This window comes from Nicotiana attenuata, unplaced genomic scaffold (assembly GCF_001879085.1).
Source record: "Nicotiana attenuata strain UT unplaced genomic scaffold, NIATTr2, whole genome shotgun sequence".
NCBI lineage: Eukaryota > Viridiplantae > Streptophyta > Magnoliopsida > Solanales > Solanaceae > Nicotiana > Nicotiana attenuata.
Window position 1 is genome coordinate 857,589 of NW_017670320.1, and position 19,527 is coordinate 877,115.

At 34.9% G+C, this 19,527-nt stretch overlaps 1 protein-coding gene across 3 annotated transcripts; it reads left to right on the forward strand.

Moving 5' to 3' along the window:
• Positions 1-4,684: 4,684 nt before the first annotated feature.
• On the forward strand, positions 4,685-12,215 carry LOC109237814 (3-hydroxyisobutyryl-CoA hydrolase 1-like). 3 transcript variants are annotated; one of them, XM_019404200.1, is made up of 14 exons: positions 4,685-4,835; positions 4,941-5,024; positions 6,868-6,936; positions 7,243-7,306; positions 7,828-7,907; positions 7,994-8,077; positions 8,386-8,470; positions 9,315-9,400; positions 10,174-10,295; positions 10,608-10,668; positions 10,789-10,887; positions 11,518-11,619; positions 11,690-11,731; positions 11,839-12,215. In XM_019404200.1, exons 1-14 carry the CDS (start codon positions 4,707-4,709, stop codon positions 11,974-11,976), a joined length of 1,245 nt encoding a protein of 414 aa, XP_019259745.1. In that variant the 5' UTR covers positions 4,685-4,706; the 3' UTR covers positions 11,977-12,215. The 3 variants fall into 3 exon arrangements, with proteins under 3 accessions (XP_019259745.1, XP_019259746.1, XP_019259747.1); XM_019404201.1 differs by lacking the exon at positions 6,868-6,936; XM_019404202.1 differs by lacking the exons at positions 4,685-4,835; positions 4,941-5,024 and adding an exon at positions 6,551-6,628.
• The last annotated feature ends 7,312 nt before the right edge of the window (positions 12,216-19,527 follow it).

A 19,527-nucleotide genomic window follows, 5' to 3' on the forward strand; every position in this document is an offset into this window, starting at 1 on the left:
TTTATTGGAGTCAAATGATTTATGGCATATTCGTTTAGGACATGTCAATTATAAAACCTCGCGGAAGTTAATTAATTTAGAAGTATTGCCTAAATTCGAGTGCAATAAATCAAAATATCAAATATGTGTTGAATCTAAGTTTGTAAAACATCCTTATAAGTCTGTTGAAAGGAATTCAAATCCTTTAGACTTAATTCATACTGAAATTTGCGATATGAAGTCGACACCATCTCGAGGTGGGAAAAAGTATTTTATTAATTTTATTGACTATTGCACTCGATATTGTTATGTTTATTTGCTTAATAGTAAGGATGAAGCAATTGAAGATTTAAGCAATACAAGAATGAAGTGGAGAATCAATTGAATAAAAAGATCAAAATGATTAGAAGTGATAGAGGTGGAGAATATGAATCTCCGTTTGCAGAAATATATTCGGAATATGGAATTATCCATCAAACTACTGCACCTTACACACCTCAATCCAACAGAATTACGGAAAGGAAAAATCGGACATAAAAGGAAATGATCAATTCTTTATTAATATGTTCCAGATTACCGCAAAGTTTGTGGGGGGAAGCTATCCTTACAGCTAACCGAATACTCAACAGAGTACCCCACAGCAAAACGCAATCTATTGCATATGAAAAAATGGAAAGGAAGAAAACCCAACTTGAAATATTTCAAATTGTGGGGGTGCCTAGCAAAGGTACAAGTTCCTTTACCTAAAAAGGTTAAAATCGGACCAAAAATAGTAGTTTGCGTTTTTATTGGATATGCTACAAACAGTAAAGCATGTCGGTTTTTGGTTCATAAATCCGATAATCCTGAGATTCATGTTAATACGATAATGGAATCAGATAATGCTGAATTCTTTGAAAGCATCTATCCGTATAAAACTGAATGTGAGTGGTTAAGTGAAAGGCCTAAACGACCTCGGGAAGAACCAAAGGAAAATACTCCAAGCATAGAAGATCCAAGGCGTAGCAAACGTCAAAGAACATCTACTTCCTTTGGACCAGGTTTTGTGACATTCTTGCTTGAAAATGAGCCTCAAACTTTTAAAGCAGCTATGTCGTCTTCTGATTCAGCATTTTAGAAAGAGGCAGTCAATAGTGAGATTGGATAACCATACATGGAAATTGGTTGATCTTCCTCCGGGAAATAAGCCTTTAGGTTCGAAATGGATCTTTAAACGAAAAATTAAAGCTGATGGCACTATTGACAAATATAAGGCAAGACTTGTTGTCACAGGTTATTGACAAAAGGAAGGCCTTGATTACTTTGACACTTACTCGCCAGTAACAAGGATAACATCTATTAGGGTGTTAGTGGCACTAGCGGTCGTGTATGGTCTTGAAATCCATCAAATGGATGTTAAGATAGCTTTCTTAAATGGAGAATTGGAGGAAGAGATTTACATGGAACAACCTGAGGGTTTTGTGGTTCCAGGTAAAGAAAAGAAAGTGTTCACTTGTTAAGTCGCTTTATGGACTTAAACAAGCACCCAAACAATGGCATGCAAAATTTGACCAAACAATGTTGGCAAGTGAATTTAAAATCAACGAGTGTGACAAATGTGTTTACATTAAAAATACTCCAGGCCATGAAGTCATTGTTTGTTTATATGTTGATGACATATTGATAATGAGCAAAAGTATGGTAGATATAAATGCTACAAAGTGTTGGCTAGCAAATTCGACATGAAAGACTTATGAGTTGCTGAAGTGATCTTAGGAATCAGAATTCACAAGACTCCACAAGGTCTAGCATTATCACAGTCTCACTACATTGAAAATGTACTTGACAAGTTCAAGTATTTGGATTTCAAAATTGCCAAGACTCCAATTGACGTGAGTTATGCACTTCAAAAGAATGAAGGTGAAAGTGACTCACAACTGGACTATGCAAGAGTATTGGGAAGTTTGATGTATATCATGAATTGTACGCGACCAGATATAGCATGTGCTATTAGCAAATTGAGTCGGTTTACAAGTAATCCCAATCAAATACATTGGATGGCAATGAAACGAGTTTGGGTTATCTGAAACATACCCAAAATTATGCTTTGCATTATAACAAATATCCCTCCGTGATCGAGGAATATAGTGATGCAAATTGGATCACCGAATCATTTGAAGTTAAATCCACGAGTGCATATGTTTTCACAATTGGGGGTGGTTCAGTGTCTTGGAAATCATCCAACTAAACGTGCATCGCCCGTTCTACAATGGAATCTGAATTTATAGCTTTAGATAAGGCTGGTGAAGAAGCTGAATGGCTCCGAAATTTCTTAGAAGATATTCCATTTTGGCCCAAACCTTTGGCACCTATTTGTATACATTGTGATAGTCAAGCGGCAATAGGAAGGGCAGGGAGCGTTATGTATAACGGAAAATCTCGTCATATATGACGGAGACACAATACCATTAGACAACTACTCTCTAGTGGTGTTATCACAATTGACTACGTAAAGTCAAGAGATAACGTGTCGGATCCACTTACAAAAGGCCTATCTAGAGAGGCAGTTGAAAGATCATCAAAGGGAATGGGGTTAAGGCCTAGGACAAGTCATCATGGCGGTAACTCTACCTAGCAGACTGGAGATCCCAAGATCTAGGTTCAAAGAGATCAAACAAAGTTATGAATGAATGTTCAACATTGTCAAATAACTCAACCCATTCTCGTGATGAAGACAATGTTCAAAAATTGAGGTAAAGCATTAAGGCTTTTTGATGAGTCAATAAAGCTTAAAGCTTTTTAATGATTTGCTAAGTCTGGCAGGATATGAGCAGATAGTGTGTCTTTAAGATTACACGTTTAGGAATCACATATGTGAGTGTCAAGGGGAATGAAAGTAAAGGCCCATTCTCTAAGCACTCATGAAACCAGGCGGTGTTCATGGCTGAAACGAACACAACCGTGAGAACCATAGATGGTTAAGAATTGATTGTGTGACTTATGTTGTCTAGGTATGCAACAAATCTCGACGGTTCAAAGATATCAAATCTACCGATTGACCGGGTATATCCGATATAAGTTCACTACGGAAAGTTCAAAGGGAAACCTACTTATCCAGATGCAATTATTTTTTGCATGTAAAACACACACGCGTCCGTGCATTCCTTTATTTTATAGCCATTCCCCATTCATGTGGGGGATTGTTGGGTTTAGTTATTAATAACAAAAGAGGTGTGAATGAAAATGGTGGGAAAAGAAATGGAGGGAAGTGAACTTTTGAATTAGTTCACTTTACTAATGCACTTTGTCTCTCATTGGAAGAAGGAAAGAAAATCTTTGTGTATATATAGAGAAGCTCATCTTTTAGCTCTTAAAGAGTTAAGAAGAAGGCAAGCCTCGCCTCGTCGTCGTCGTTGCTCGCTCGGCTCGGCTTCGGCTTGGCTTCGGCTTCGGCTTCGGCTTCGGCTTTGGATTTGGATTTGGATTTGGTCAAAGATTGATTGATTAATCTTTCTGGACAAAATTCTTTTCAATTATTTATTTAATTAATTAAATTAATTAACAAAAAATCAATCCGGAATAACCCATGACCTGCGACCCGATCCGATCCGGTCCTTTTTCTTTCCCGGATTATTTTAAATCCGTTTGTTGTTTCCCGCAATTTTTTTCCACCTGTTCCAACAGCTATGGCTGTTCTGAAAGGTTGCAAACCTTTTCAGAAACAGTGCCATATGGTCTATATAAATATGCCTTGAATCCCAGAATTTTTACTTACTAAAATTTTCTGATTATCTTCTCCTTCTTCTTCTGCACAATATTTTCCAGTGTGTTTTACGACCATTGAGTGGTTCGCCGTTCACCAGAGTTTTTGGTACCAATACGCTGGTGAGTTAATCGTTCTATCCTTGGAGGATAATATTCCAACACCTCGGGTACTTGATGTAATTTATAAATATTTCTTAAGCTTTTTCATAATTTTATCATTTAAGGTATTATTATTTCAAGGTTGGACTTAGAACTTTTGAATATTCCAATAAGTTTTATAGCCATTAATATTAGTAACTTAAATAATGCTAACAAAAGCCCAAACCAAAATCAAATCAATACTAATGCTAACAAAAGATATTCAATTCAATACTAGGAACGACAATGTATTGAATACCTATTTTTTTTAATTTGCAATGATTTAGATAAAAATGCATAACCTATTTTTATTTTTCTTTAGCGTTTAGTCATATAATTAATACTCCCTTATTAGTCTACTTATTTTAGCATGACTTAGTACTTTTAGATTATATTTATTTTTATTATGGATTTTTAGTTAGCAATATCTATATTACATAATTTTATTGTCTTTATTGTTGAATATTTTAGGATAATGCCATGACACATCTCATATTTTATAATTATTTTCTTGAAAAATACCTTATATAGTTGTATCTTACTAGGATTAAAGAAATATTTTGAGCACAAGTTATGTGCTACGAAGATTTTACTGGAAAAAAATCAAAAAAACCCAAATAACCCGAAAACCCGAGATTAAAAAACCCGAGTTTTATTGGTTTGGTTTGGTCTTTAGATTTAATAATCTGACACAATTGGTTTGGTTTGGTAATTGCAAAACCCGAACCAACCCGACCAATGTACGCCCCGCGCTGTGGCTATAATTTTTTTTAAAGTGTAATCAACTTTTAAATACAGGCACAAAAAAAAGGTGGCGATATTATAATCGCGCGTGGGCAGACGAGATGAAACGGTTCGGGCTGGTCAATGTAATGGACATAAAGCTGAGAGAAGAACCACCTGGTAGTAAATTTCGGTGCTCAGCTAGAACAACCATGGCTCAAGCCTCTTCCAACAATGGCGGAACCGATCAGGTGCAATACCAATGTGCTCTCAATACTCCAGTTCAAGTGTTCACTGGTTGTTTATTTAATTGTTTTTTGAAAAAAAAAAAAATTAATGTTACTTTTGGTTGTCAGGTTTTGGTGGAGGAGACATCATCAAGTGTTAGAACGTTCATATTAAACAGGCCTAACAAGCTCAATGCACTTTCTTATGAAATGGTATTCCAAATATGATGTCACTGAAAATGGTGTTTGAATGACTTGGATCAACAAAAAAAAAGAAAAGTTTTTAAAAAAAATATGATGTCACTATTATTTTGTTGGGCTACTTTTCATTCTTTTTGTTTCCTTTACAGTACTGTTCTCAAATAATTATATTGTCTATAGTTTGTGTTTCATTTAAATATTTAATAAATATCATCTTATTTCTTAAGTCCGATCTTAACTAGTTTGTTATTGAAGGTAGATCTAGGATTTTTAATATATGAGTGCACTATTTAAAAAAATGAGTAAAAAATGTACTAAGTGGAAATAGATCCCTTTTCCTTTTGGTAAATAACTCATCAATCTTTAACTAAGTGTACCATTCAACCTTCTTGGCCAATAATTAATATTATATTAATTTTAAAAAATATGCTAATAAAATATTTAATTTTACGGATAGAACATGGCGTCTTTCCCTGTAAATCCGCCCCCGCTGATATCTCAATAAAGCAGAGAAATAAAAGTTGATTTTACCCTAACTTTCATTATTAGAGTGTTTTTTTTTTTGGGGTGAAAATAGGTAACTATCTATCTATCATGAAAAAAAAGGAAGAAGAAAAGAACAGAAAATAGAAGATCGTATTCCTTCTTAGCTTGAGAATTTTTTCATTGCTATTGTTGATTTTTTTAAGGTGAAGTACAATTTTTTTCTGTCAGAATTGTATTTGCTTAAAAATGTGTAATTACCTCACTGATCAAAAAATAAAAATAAAACAGTGCAATTACTTCTTATTGATCGTCACTTTCACCCGTCCTAATGACATTGAGAGGGTGTTTGGCTAAGCTTATAAGCTGGTCAAACTAGCTTATAAGTACTTTTTGGCTTATTTATGCGTTTGGTAAGTTAAAAGTGCTTATAAGCCAGGTGCTTATAAGTCAAAAATAAGCCAAAAATCATAAGCTGGTCACCCGAAGCTTATAAATTTTTAGCTTATTAGCACTTTAAGTTTGACCAAGACTTTTACTATTTTATCCTTAAAATATTCCCTCAAGTATTTTTTCAACCTAACCCTCACCCCCCCCCCTCCCCTACCCCCCTTTCTCTTCAAATTTATAAATAAGGACATATCAAATTTTTTATGTATTGCTTTCTAAGTGTTGTGGTGATGAAGATAGTGTTTGTTTCTCTTCATATATTTTGTCCTATTAGGTTTATTTTTTATTGAGAAACTTTTGTTAGTTTATTAATTATTATAACTTATGATTATATGCTTATCATAAAATAAATTATATTTATTATAAAAATTATCTTATCTTAGCACGGTTGTATTTAAAATAAAATGACAAATAGAATATTTTGTATTTGAATCGATCTGAAATCTAAAATTTTGAAGAAATTATGCCTTATAAGTGTAAACAGCTCTAAGGTTATTTAAGTCATTTTAATAAAAAAAAGCTTTTCAATCAAATAGTGCAGCAACTTATTATCAATTTCAGCACTTGTATCCAAACGCTTTTTAGCACCTAATGAATACAAGCTAGTTCAAATCAATGGGCTCCGAATAAATGTGGAACTTGATAAAGCAAGCTCAACCAGTATTTATAGTTTTATGCTACAGGTAGAGTTGGGTAGATTAGACTCATGATAAGGATTGCTACAAAACTAATTTGATATTTGATTCGCGATCTTCTGTCTTCTCATGCAATTTCTGGATTAGGTTATTCTTATTATATATATTTACTTGGTGAACATGTGGGCTTTTCAATCATGCCCATCTGATGAAAATGATTTGGAGTGTAACGATATCTTATAGTAAGTGATATATAACTATCCTCTCAAACTTGTTTGTTTGTCCAGCTATCTCGGCTTTTGGAACTTTTCTATGCCAGTGAACAAGACTCTAATGTGAAGATGATTATATTAAAGGTATATTCAGTAGGAAGAGTAGGATCTTCTGTGATAATTAAAATGAATTCATAGCTTAACAGAGGGAATGTCGTATCTTGCCTGCAAGAATATTTACAAACTATGAGCGGGCAGGTTTGCTTAATTTTTGAGTTGCTTTGTTCAAATTATGAACAGCTGATCATTTTTCTTAATTTTGTTTGTAATGCGTCACGCTGCCTTTGGTTGTACGCTGCACAGTTCTATAAATGTACAAACATCAATGCACAAATATCTCAATTTTGTGTCAAGAAATCTAACTCCTTTCCTTGTATCAATATTTTCCAGGGAAATGGAAGGGCTTTCTGTGCTGGTGGTGATGTTACAGCTGTTGTTCCTCTTGCTCGCCAGGGTATGTGATTTGCTAAATTGGTGACAGCTTGGATAAATACAATCTTGAATGGAGCAATGCTAGACTACAAATATAATAGGCAAATAAGTGTATTAGTTGTTAAGGAAAACAACATGAATGAATTTGTTAGTTTTCTCTTAAATTATATATATATATATATATATATTTTCTTGCATTGCGCCTTTTTTTAACTAAAGCCCACACTTAAATTGCGCTTTGCGCTTAAAGCCCCAACTGACGTAGAGCACTTTTTAGAGCTTTTCGCCTTTGACAACACTGGTTAAACCAATTGATACACCTATCGATTCTAATGTCAATTGTATTAACTTCTTTTGAGAAATTTTGGACATATTTAATCTGTGGTTGCTTTTATCTTATGAATTTTTATGAGTGAGTCTGAGACTGGTGACAACTGTGATCTTTCTGGATGATATTTAAGTTTTTCAATAACTTAATAATTTTAAGTGCACATAGCTTAATGTCCCAAGTCATATATTTAATTATTTATTTATGCTTATCAGGTAACTGGAAATTTGGTGATAATTATTTCCAAGAGGGGTACATACTGAACTATGTTATGGCAACATATAGCAAACCCCAGGTTAAGCTAGGTTATGTGTTATTTTAGTTTTGTGATATAACTTTCTTTGATGTACTCCTTAATCTTATTTGGACTGCCCATTGAAGGTTTCCATTCTTAATGGAATCGTCATGGGAGGCGGGGCTGGTGTTTCTGTACCTGGTAGATTTCGAGTTGCAACAGAAAAGTCGGTATTGCCTCTACCTGAAGTAGATTTTATTTTGTTGTCTTCTTTCCCTTTGCCACATTCTTTGGCATTTGCTTGAAATTTGTCTCTTTGTGTCCTCTCTTATGGAGTGCAGCAATATATGAATGTTCCAGTGGAATAGCACTAGCCAAATAAGAGCAAAATCTTACAAACTGTATATTTTCATGAGCTTTAGTTGGTACCTCGGATTTGCATTGAAGATTACACATAACCCCTTTTCTAACATGATGTTGGTTGATGTGATACCAGAAATTTCATGTCCAACATATTCTTATGTTTGTTTGCCTGTAGGTTTTTGCAATGCCCGAAACAGCTTTGGGATTCTTTCCTGATATAGGTGCCTCTTACTGTTTATCAAGACTTCCAGGATTCTTTGGTAATTTCACTTGCCACATTGTTTATATTTCTGAAGGAATTTACTGCTGTTGATGTAATTCATTCAAGTTTTAGTGTGAAGTTATTTGCTACTTGTCGTTGGAAATTAAAAGTCACTACCTGGCTGCTCACTAGTTTAGACTATCTTAAGAGCAATAGTCTGCTCAGCTACTTTGCATTTAATGCTGCTTCTAATTCCCCGATATCCTTGAAATCAAAAGTAAGAAAGAGTCGGAAACAGTAAATCGATCCTTAGTTCCTGCAGAAGGGGTTCAAAAGGTTGTGATACACACCTTTTGGTGCATCTTCTCTTATAGTTTCCGAATTCTCTGGACATTCTTGTTTTCTGTTTTCCACCATTAGGCATTCATTGATCATGTGTTTCCTCATTTTAAAAGTAAGTTTGCACTCATTATTTAATCATACTTAGGTCAATCCTCTTCACATGAAAGTCTCCAAAATATATTTTCCCTACAAATATTTGGACAGTTAGCTGGATCTCAGCCTTAGTTTTCACGTGATGGCTGAATTTGTCAAGTTTAAATTATTACAAAAATCAGCCCTTGTTTTCATATGAATTTCTTAGGTCATTACAAATGTAAGATAGCCTTTGAAGACATGTAAAAATCGTGACATGTTTGAATGAATGATACCCGATTTTATCTAGAGATATGATCCTTTTCTTCCCTGATTTCCTTATTCTGATTATGTTGCTATTATTGGGGAAGGCTAATTTGTAGGTACAGATGTTAAGTCTCGTTCTTTCTCAACAAAAAAAAAAAAAAAGCGAATGTTAAGTCTCGTTTCCCCTTGGCTAATTTCTAATTTCTTGTACTCTTTGGCAGGGGAATATGCTGGTCTTACTGGTGCTAGGTTGGATGGTGCTGAAATGCTTGCTTGTGGCCTAGCAGCCCACTTTGTATCATCAGCGGTATAATACCTTAATTTTCAGCATGTTCTGTTTCGATTGCTTCTATAGGAAATCAATGTCTGTTACTAATATGCCTAAACTGATTGGATCGCGTCTATAGGAAATCTGTGTCTATTACTAATATGCCTAAACTGATAAGTATATAATTATAATGGCAACACTGATATTGCCCCCTTTGCATGTGATAACTAAATTGCCAATTGCCAGTCCACTGTCTGTTGGAAGATGTCAGGCTACGGTGTTAGGACGGTAATCTTATCTGCCACTTGTTATATAGGTTTGATTAATTGTTCTAGTTATTTTCTCTTAAGACATTTAATCTTATCCATGGGACCATGATTCTTAATCTTGGGTGTGCACTTTGCCCAAATATATTCTAGTTAAGGTATGTGGTCAATGTAACCTCCAACAGACTATACTGTTAGCTGCAATTTTTTTACGTAATTGGGTACCAACAAATATGACCTCAACATGCTTGGAGAAAAATTCTATGGGTCTTCTGAATTACAGTTTCTAGCAGTTCCAAGCTAATCATGCTTGTTGGGACTCTGGATGATGTCAACCATGCATCGAATAGTTCTTACATGGATTAGTGGGATCTCCATTTAGCCACTGGTACACTTTTAAGATATATTTTGCATTTCAGGGTGGTAGAAGGCCTTATGAACATTGACTCATCTATATGCATCAGATTGCATAGCATTTATATATTTGCTTAATTTCTTTCATATCTGATCTAATTTGAATGCTTTGTGTCTTCCTTTTGTTTGCAGAGATTGCCGCTTTTAGAACAAGCACTAGTAAAAGTCAGTACGAGTGATCCAGATGCGATATCTGCCATCATAAGTCGCTTCTCCCACGCACCAAAGTTGAAAAAAGAAAGTCCATATCACAAGTGAGTTCAATTAATATCTCTATTAGGGTGTTTACTTTCATGCTGATTTATTGGAAGCTTACCTTCTAAACACAGTCCCGTAGCCTAGGGGATTGTTTGAACCTATTAATAGCATAGTATTGATGGCATATCATTAAGTCATCGTCTATGCTCCTATTTGTTATTTTGCTCTTATGTTGTTCTTCTTCCTGTTTTTTAAGATGAATCTTTCCAAAATTTCCATTGACTCGACTCGAGGCAAAATGTTGTGATTTTCATGACCCCTTTCTCAACAGTGCACCAGTTTTATTTTCTGCAATTTTGTGCATGTAGGATGAAGATTATTAATCACTGTTTCTCTCGAAGAACAATTGAAGAAATCATATCTACTCTTGTAAGTTTGGGAGATGAATGGTCATTTGATGGACTTTTGCTTTTTGTGGTGAAATTACAGTGTGAAATCCTGATAATATATCAAAGTACTTGATAAGAACTTTGCATGAATCTTTTATAGGAGAATGAGGCTTTGGACAAGAAGGATGACTGGATCTCTTCGACCATTCAGTTGCTGAAGAAAGCTTCCCCAATAAGTCTTAAAATTTCCTTGAGATCAGTGAGTCATTCACTACTTTTGATACCATTACATTGTTACCTGAACTTCTGTATCCGTACTTCAGGTTGATCAGAAATTGGTCATGTAGGAAGAATGTAAACCTCATTTCTTTGATTGATAATTGGAGAAAGATATTTAGCTTGGTAGATATCAGGGAGGTTAATGCATATAATCCATACAGATTTTGCAGTCTTATGAGATAGTAACATAATGACATTGGTAGAACCACAATATAGGTCCACTCTTTGGCTCGCTCCCAAGCCCTGCGAAATTCAATTGAATTTTTTTTTTAAAATTATCAATGAAAACTTTTCTTTCTTTTAATAAGCTAATTTCGACAACTTATTAAAAATGGGGAACCTTCAACCTTGGGCCTGAATTTTTATTTGCTTAAGAACTGCCTCACCAGGAGGGTTATTTAGAATTTACACTTGGATTAAGATTATTTATGTTCAGCTTTTCAAATTGATACTAGATCAGAATTGCTGGGTTGCAAGTTCTTCAAATGAAAAATGTGATGTTGTCTGGTTTCACAACCACATGTTGTAATGCCTTGATTGGACCAACATTTCAACTGACGACTTCTTGAGTATTTGTAAATTGTTCACGTAAGTCCTTTTTCTGTTCCAGATAAGAGAAGGGAGGCTGCAAGGTATTGGTAGTTGCCTTATCCGAGAGTATAGGATTGTTTGTCATGTGTTGAGAGCAGAATTTAGCAAGGATTACTTTGAGGTAAAATATGTCATCTTTCAGCCACCCTTTTTACTGCATTAACGCGACTTACACCTGAATTTTATGGCAGGGTTGCAGAGCTATACTCGAGGACAAGGATAGAAATCCTAAGGTGGGTTACATTAATGTTCGACATCATTTGATCAAGGATAATCCTGAAATTTAATATATTTTGAGACCTTCTTTCATTCTTGTGCTCATCTTTTCGCATGTTTTCAGTGGGAGCCATCTAGACTGAACCTAATTAGAGATGATGACGTTGACCGTTACTTCTCCAAGATAGATGATGAAGATTGGGAAGACCTAAAGCTGCCTCCCAGATCATACTTGCCTCCGCATGCCATTGCCAAGCTTTAAAATTGACTTATGAAGTCCAATAATCAATAAAACTAGTATTACGTTTGTTGGGAAGTGGTACGCCATATAAAAGCACATCCCTCCATAATATGAGAACTTGCCAGGTAATAAGTTGTGTAAACAGAGAAGCACATCATTCCATTGCTCAGTTGTCAAACCTCAAACACAAGGAAAGATTGTACATTATTGAAGAATACTAGCCATATAGGTTTTGTTAATATGCAGAGAACTTCTATCGATCTTCAAGAACTTGTGGATTTATTTTGCTCTTATCTATTTCATTTACAAATAAATGTGCATCCTGTCTGGAAATAGAGCAGCACAACTTAATTATGATCAAACAATATTTTTATTTAAATGGTGGTGACTAGGTCAGTTTGTCCACACCTCGTATCCGCTGAGCACCTCATTGGGTAGCTCTGCTTACCAAGGCTTCAACAGAAAGATATCAATTCACTAGTTCCATCCATATCCTAGCATGCCGTTTTTATCCCTATCTTTTACTCGACTAAAATTGGACTTATTCTCTAAGCAATTAAAAACTTCCAATCTTGTCTTTAAAAATTTAGCAGTATAGATGCCGTGAACAGCACCAGCTTGTATGAAAATTTCCTCAGGTTCTTATGACTTGCGAGAATGCTAATATTTTTCCACTTTTTACAGTTTGGCTTTTAATACTAATCTAATTCATATGGTTTAATTTATCCTGGAGCTCACACGGTCGGTCTCAAAGAGGGCGGCTGCCGGCTTATGTATGAGCTTGTGCAAGTGGCATGGTGTCGATCTATTATATGTATGTTATTTTTAAAAAACAAAATATGAGTCAAATATATATTTATGAAACTTTTTCGATAAAGTGGTGTAAGATGACGCTCCTAATTGAAGAGTCTCTCGTCTCCACCACAGGTCAAAGACCAACACGGTTGCGAAGTGAAATATGAGTCAAATATATATTTATGAAACTTTTTCGATAAAGTGGTGTAAGATGACGCTCCTAATTGAAGAGTCTCTCGTCTCCACCACAGGTCAAAGACCAACACGGTTGCAAAGTGAAATATGAGTCAAATATATATTTATGAAACTTTTTCGATAAAGTGGTGTAAGATGACGCCCTGATTGAAGAGTCTCTCCACTACAGGTCAAAGACCAACACGGTTGTGGACTATGGAAGATAAAAATGATACCATGATCGCGTGCTCATGATTAACTACTCCTCTCTATAGTAAAAATGATGATGTTAAGTTGTTAGCCGATCTTATTATTCAATCAATACTAAATTTATATGGCAATTTTCAAGTCAAGACATTTTAAAATACTTCCTAACCTTGAATAAGAGGGGCAACACTCTGAATCCTTCATGCTTGCCGAAACGAAAGGATTAGAAAGAGACTTGGTTCTCTGTTTGTGTGTGTGTTGAGTTGGGGGGCGGGGAACTACCGGTAAGCCGGCCATAACAAATTATAGCCACATAAATATTACAAGTAACATGTTTAAGATCACAAGTTTTAAAATTTTTGTAACAACATGAACATTATGGTATGTTTAAGACTTCAAAATTTAAATAAAAATCTTTGTTCTTTCCTAAATTTTCTATCCAGTCAAACTATATCAAACAAATTGTAATTGGATAAAGCATTTTTCCTACACAACTTCCACAAACCATCAAAAGTCCAAACTAAAACAATCTAAGATTTAATATTAATGTGAATATGATACTTGAAAGGGAGCCTTTTGTCACACCCTTTTTTTACCTCTACAACTTCACTAACCCTCTTAAAATAATAAAAGTGATTTGTAAAGCTTGAAGGGGTTTTCAATTATGAAAGTGACAAATTTGTGTTCAAAAGAATTTTTCAGAGTCGCCACCTAACATTTGATTTCGGTGTGTCAGGGCACCGTTTTTAGAAATATTTTTCCTTTCAAAACACTTTGGACTCCAAAACTAAGTCTGCACCAGAGATTCAGGTAAGGGGGTTCATTTAACTCGGGGAGAAGGTATTAGGCATTCCCCGAGTCCCGTGAAAGTCACGGTTGCGTACTCGATCTAATTGGCTTTAAAATATTCAAATTGAGGTAAAATCACAAAACAAAACAAAAAGGAAAATAAACACAAAAGAGGCTCGAGGTCGTCCCTACCTATTAAAAGAAAGATGAAAAATAAAAATAAAAATAAAAATACTAAGAGTTCTACTTTTGGCTTCCAAATACAAATACTTCGGGACATACCCCGGATAAAAATATACAAATCTCGCAGGGCATTCCCCGGATGAATTCAACTATGGGGACGACCTCTCACCTCATATAAAAGAAAAGAAAAGGAAAATCCTAAAGTTTGCCTACCCGTGTAGCAACGGCCTAAGCATATTCTTAACTAAGCCCACCGTAAGCATGAATCAATAACTCAACGCATGTATTCCAAATCAAAGTATGCTTGAAATGTTTCCCCCAGCCCGTCATGAAAGTTCAATTTTATTTTCTTTCAATTCCAATTCTATTGCACCCAGATTCTCCTATCACACTCAAAATCCTAATGATCCAAGCTCATTTTTTAATTTAAAATCTCACTCCCATCTCACACCCACTACTTAATGACATATTCATTCACTTAGGTATCTAATTAAAATAGAGCAAAATCCTACTGTATTCTCCCAGACTATTTAACATACTCAAAATATCAAATCAACAAGTATATGATTGTCAGTATCAACATAATCTAGTCAATAACAAATCATAATTAACTCAATCAAATAACACCCAATTCACAAAAACTCATGCCATTTTCATTTCAGTTGAATAAAAGATTAAGACAAAGAGAGAATTGGACCTTCGCAATTGCTGAAAATTCCTCAAAAATGGACTAAGTGGGACGTTGACCGGGAACCTCTGTTGGAAATCAAACGAGACCGGAATCGTTGAGCCATGAACGGAAACCTCACTTATGGCTGAAAATGACAGTTTGTCTCCACAGATCAAGAGATAGAGTAGCGGACTGATGTTCTGTTTTGTAAATGGAAGAAACCGTGAAATTGCTCAAGGTTGGAAATTGGAGAATCTGAACTCAACTTTTTCTCCTAATTTAGTCTTGCTTATTGTGGCATGCTTCTGTTTTGCATTCTCTTAACATTTTCCTTGTTAACTTAGAAGTGATTGAAATCAGCAGTGAGCTCCCCAATCTAATTCACTAGTGGCCAAAATCAGTTCAACAATCTGAGCTTCTATGTGTTAAAGGATTCGAATGGTGTAGAACCAGAAATAGAAGATTTTTAATCGAGGAATTGGAGCTCAATAGGGGAAGGGGGTGTGGCCGTTGGTCTTGGTGGTGTAAGGGTGACGGAGTTGGGTCTATTAGGTTGAAGAAGATGAAGCAATGGCTGGTTTTTGGTGTTGGAAGTCGGAGAGTAGTTCAGGGGTCGTTTGGTGTGAGGTGATGGAGTTCGCTGATAGGGTTCTAGGTCTAGGGTTTTTTTTGTGTTAGTGTGTCTTAAAGTTGAAGAAGATCATATCACCTTATTTTGCGAATTGCTTTTGTGTTTGGCCAAAGTTTTTGAAAATTGCTTCTAAGTATATTTTTTTTAAAAGTGTTTCTCAGCTTTTTGGAGAGGAACTATTTTTTTCTACTTTTCCAAAACTGCTTTTACTTCTCCTCAAAAGCACTTCTTTTTCCTTCCAAAAGCTTGGCCAAACACCTCAATATTTAGCCAAAAGCAAAAAAAAAAGTACTTTTGACCAAAAAAAAAACTTGGCCAAATAGGCTATTAGTGTATGTGTAGGTTCAGATGATGAAAAACGGCTCGGAGGGTTTTTAGGTTCTAGGTTTTTTATGGGTTTAAGGATATTGGGCTTTTAAAATTGGACCATCTCTTGGACCTCTTGAATTAAGACCAAATAAAACTAGCGTCAAATTTCATATTCTTTCTTATAAAAATGATACAAATTTATAATATAAAATATATAAAAATAAAAATCCTAGTAAACTACAAAACATTAATGAAATTATTTTTTTTTTTGTAATTTTCGTTTTTATGATAAAATTAAAGTAAAAGAGTCAAACCTGGTTAAAATAACGATATTAAACCTAAATTAAATATTTGAACGCTAACATGTATAAAATCTCGGAGTAGAAATGGCATGGTGTAGCCACTATTTAAGGTGGTATTTATTTTTTATCCAGCAATTCTAATGTTGAGCAAAAATAGCCACTGCCCTATTAAAATTAATATGAAAAGACATTTTTACTCTTTCTTCCCTTGCTTTTCTTCCCAAACCCTTGCTTCTCTCTCTCCGTGCCTTCTCCATAACTGTTGCATTATGTTGAGGTGGCGGAGCCTATCTACACAGTCATTCTAATGCACATCGCTTGTAAGCATTCATTAAACGACAAAAGCTCTTTAACAGAACTTTTCAATATTCATGGTTCAAAAGTTAGTAACAGAACTTTGTAAGTAGGGTGTAGACCTTCTGCTCTCCTTGCATGGTTCAGTTGGAAAGCACAAAATAAAAGAAACAAAAATAATGATTTCAATTCATAGCCAAAGAATAATGTCGCAGACTCTCCCAAATTTAAATCTTTTAACTTTGATTTTCAAGTTCAAAAGTTAAGGACAGACATCAATTACAAGTTCAAAACTTAAGGACAATAGGTCCTTAACTTTGATTTCCAAGTTCTAAAGTTAAGGACGCTTGGTCTTGAAGTTTGAGTTCCAAGTTCAAAACTTAAGGACATGTAACCTTGAAGTCCTGAACTTAGAGTTTAAAGTTCAAAAGTTAAGGACAGACAGTCCTTAACTTACAGTTACACGTTCAAAAGTTAAGGACAAGCAGTACTTAACTTACGGTTACAAGTTCAAAAGTTAAGGACAATAGGTCCTTAACTTTGACTTACAAGTTCAAAAGTTAAGGACGCTTGGTCTTGAAGTTTGAGTTCCAAGTTCAAAACTTAAGGACATGTAGTTAAGTTCAAAAGTTAAGGACAGACATCCTTAACTTACAGTTACACGTTCAAAACTTAAGGACATGCAGTCCTTAAGTTATTGTTTCAAGTTCAAAACTTAAGGACATGCCGTCCTTAAGTTATTGTTTCAAGTTCAAAAGTTAAGGACAGGCAGTCCTTAACTTTGAGTTTCAGTTTCAAAAGTTAAGGACAGGCAGTCCTTAACTTATAGTTTCAAGTTCAAAACTTGTTTCAAGTTCAAAAGTTAAGGACATGCAGTCCTTAACTTTGAGTTTAAAGTTCAAAAGTTAAGGACAGACAGTCCTTAACTTACAGTTACACGTTCAAAAGTTAAGGACAAGCAGTACTTAACTTACGGTTACAAGTTCAAAAGTTAAGGACAATAGGTCCTTAACTTTGACTTACAAGTTCAAAAGTTAAGGACGCTTGGTCTTGAAGTTTGAGTTCCAAGTTCAAAACTTAAGGACATGTAACCTTGAAGTCCTGAACTTAGAGTTCCAAGTTCAAAAGTTAAGGACATGTAGTCCTGAAGTCCTGAACTTAGAGTTTCAAGTTCAAAAGATAAGGACATGTAGTCCTGAAGTCCTGAAGTTAAGGACATGAGCAGAAGGGTATTTTTGTCCGAGCAGTTAAAGTTTATTAAACCAGTGGCTAAAGACTAAAGACATTTAAAACGCTGGCTTTAAAATAAAGACATAAGCTGTTAGTGGCTATCTGTGCACATCGCCCAATCTCGGAGAGGGTCAAAAATTACATATTTACACCTTTAACGTGTAAGAATTGTTGCCGTTTAGTTACGGGTTCAAGCCGTAAAAACGACCTCTTGTGAAACTGCAAATTATAAAATAAGGTTGATTACAATAGATTTAACATGGTTGATCCGACTTTTTCCTGATCCTGCATATAACAAGATATCACCTATAGTATGAGTGATTAGTGAACGTCTGTGCATAGGAACGTCCAATTCATGTTGAGATCGGATTGGAGAGTCCACTTTGGAATAGAATAAGGACTCTATGTGCTTATCATGTCCGGGCAGAGAAAGGGGATTAAACATTCTAGTTATAACTAGAATAGTTACTGCAGCATGCATTTCATTGAAATGTATGACATGGAAAAGCTAATCATTTTAAAGTCACTTAAAATAAAAATGATGACTTTTGAATTGAAAATTCTACAGCTTTTATGTTTCACGTGATCAAGTCACGTAACAATAATTTTGGGATTTTACTTTAACATTCCATATGACCTTGACTCCATGAGCCGCTTCAAGTATACAAATATAAATACTTTAAGTGTAGTCTTCAAAAGTTTAAAACCTTGATGAGTCTTGAAGTATGGGGCATTTGTAGTCATATAAATTTTAATTAAATCCATAAAAGAATTTGGATTATATTGTACAATTCAAGATATAATGGTCCAAATAAATATTATGGGCTAATATAATTGAATTAATTATATAAGTCCAATGTATATGGATTAAATAAATAAGTCTTAATCCATTAGGCTAGCCCATTTAATTGGGCTAAAGTGATGAGCCCACTTTGTTAAGCCCAAGATGTCATCTTCCTAGAGGCCCAGTTTGGTGCCACGTGTCAAATGATGTGGCGCGCCAAGTCAAATGGAAAAGCCAATAGGATCTGAGAAGGCATGCCAAGTCACATTAAAAGGCTAATGAAATCGCGCCACGTGTGTAAGTGACATGTTCTGTCCAATCAAATGCGGTCATGTCACACTTTAATATGATTGATCGGAAAGAGTTTCTTATCATAACTCCTCCCTTGCAGTGTTTGCTCGTGGATCGAACACTGCAAATTCTTTCACAAGTTTCAAGCTTCAAGAACAAATCAAGGTCAAGTTCAAGCAATCAAGTTAAATCTGAAGAACAACTACATATTCAAGATCAAAATTAGAGGATTCATAGAGATTGTAACACTCAAATATTTAAAATAAAATACTATGATTGTTGCGATATTTTTTGATTTTGATTTTACTTTCTCGATCCAAATTTATTGTCTACACAAATTATAAGTTTAATTGTTTTCCAATGGGCATGTTAAACAAAAATGTGATCAACTTTTAAATTCCAGGCAAAAAAAGTGGCGATTACCATGATATAAGCCCGCCTGGGCAGACGAGACGAAACAGGTCGGGTCGGGTTGGTCAACGGACAAAAAGCTTAGAGAAAGCCACCTGGCAGTAAATTTCCGTGCTCAGCTAGAACAACCATGGCTGAAGCCTCTTCCAACGATGGCGGAACCGATCAGGTGCAATGCCAATGTGCTCTTAATACTCCAATTCAAGTGTTCACTGGTTGTTTATTTACTTTTTTGAAAAATAATAATTTAATTGTTACCTTTGGTTGTCAGATTTTGGTGGAGGAGACATCATCAAATGTTAGAACGTTCATATTAAACAGACCTGACAAGCTCAATGCACTTTCTTATGAAATGGTATTCCAAATATGATGTCACTATTATTTTGTTGGGCTACTTTTATTTTCTTTCTACTGTTTCCTTTACAGTACTGTCCTCAAATATATTATATTGTCTATAGTTTGTGTTCCATTAAAAAACTTTATTTGTTGATTATTATCCATA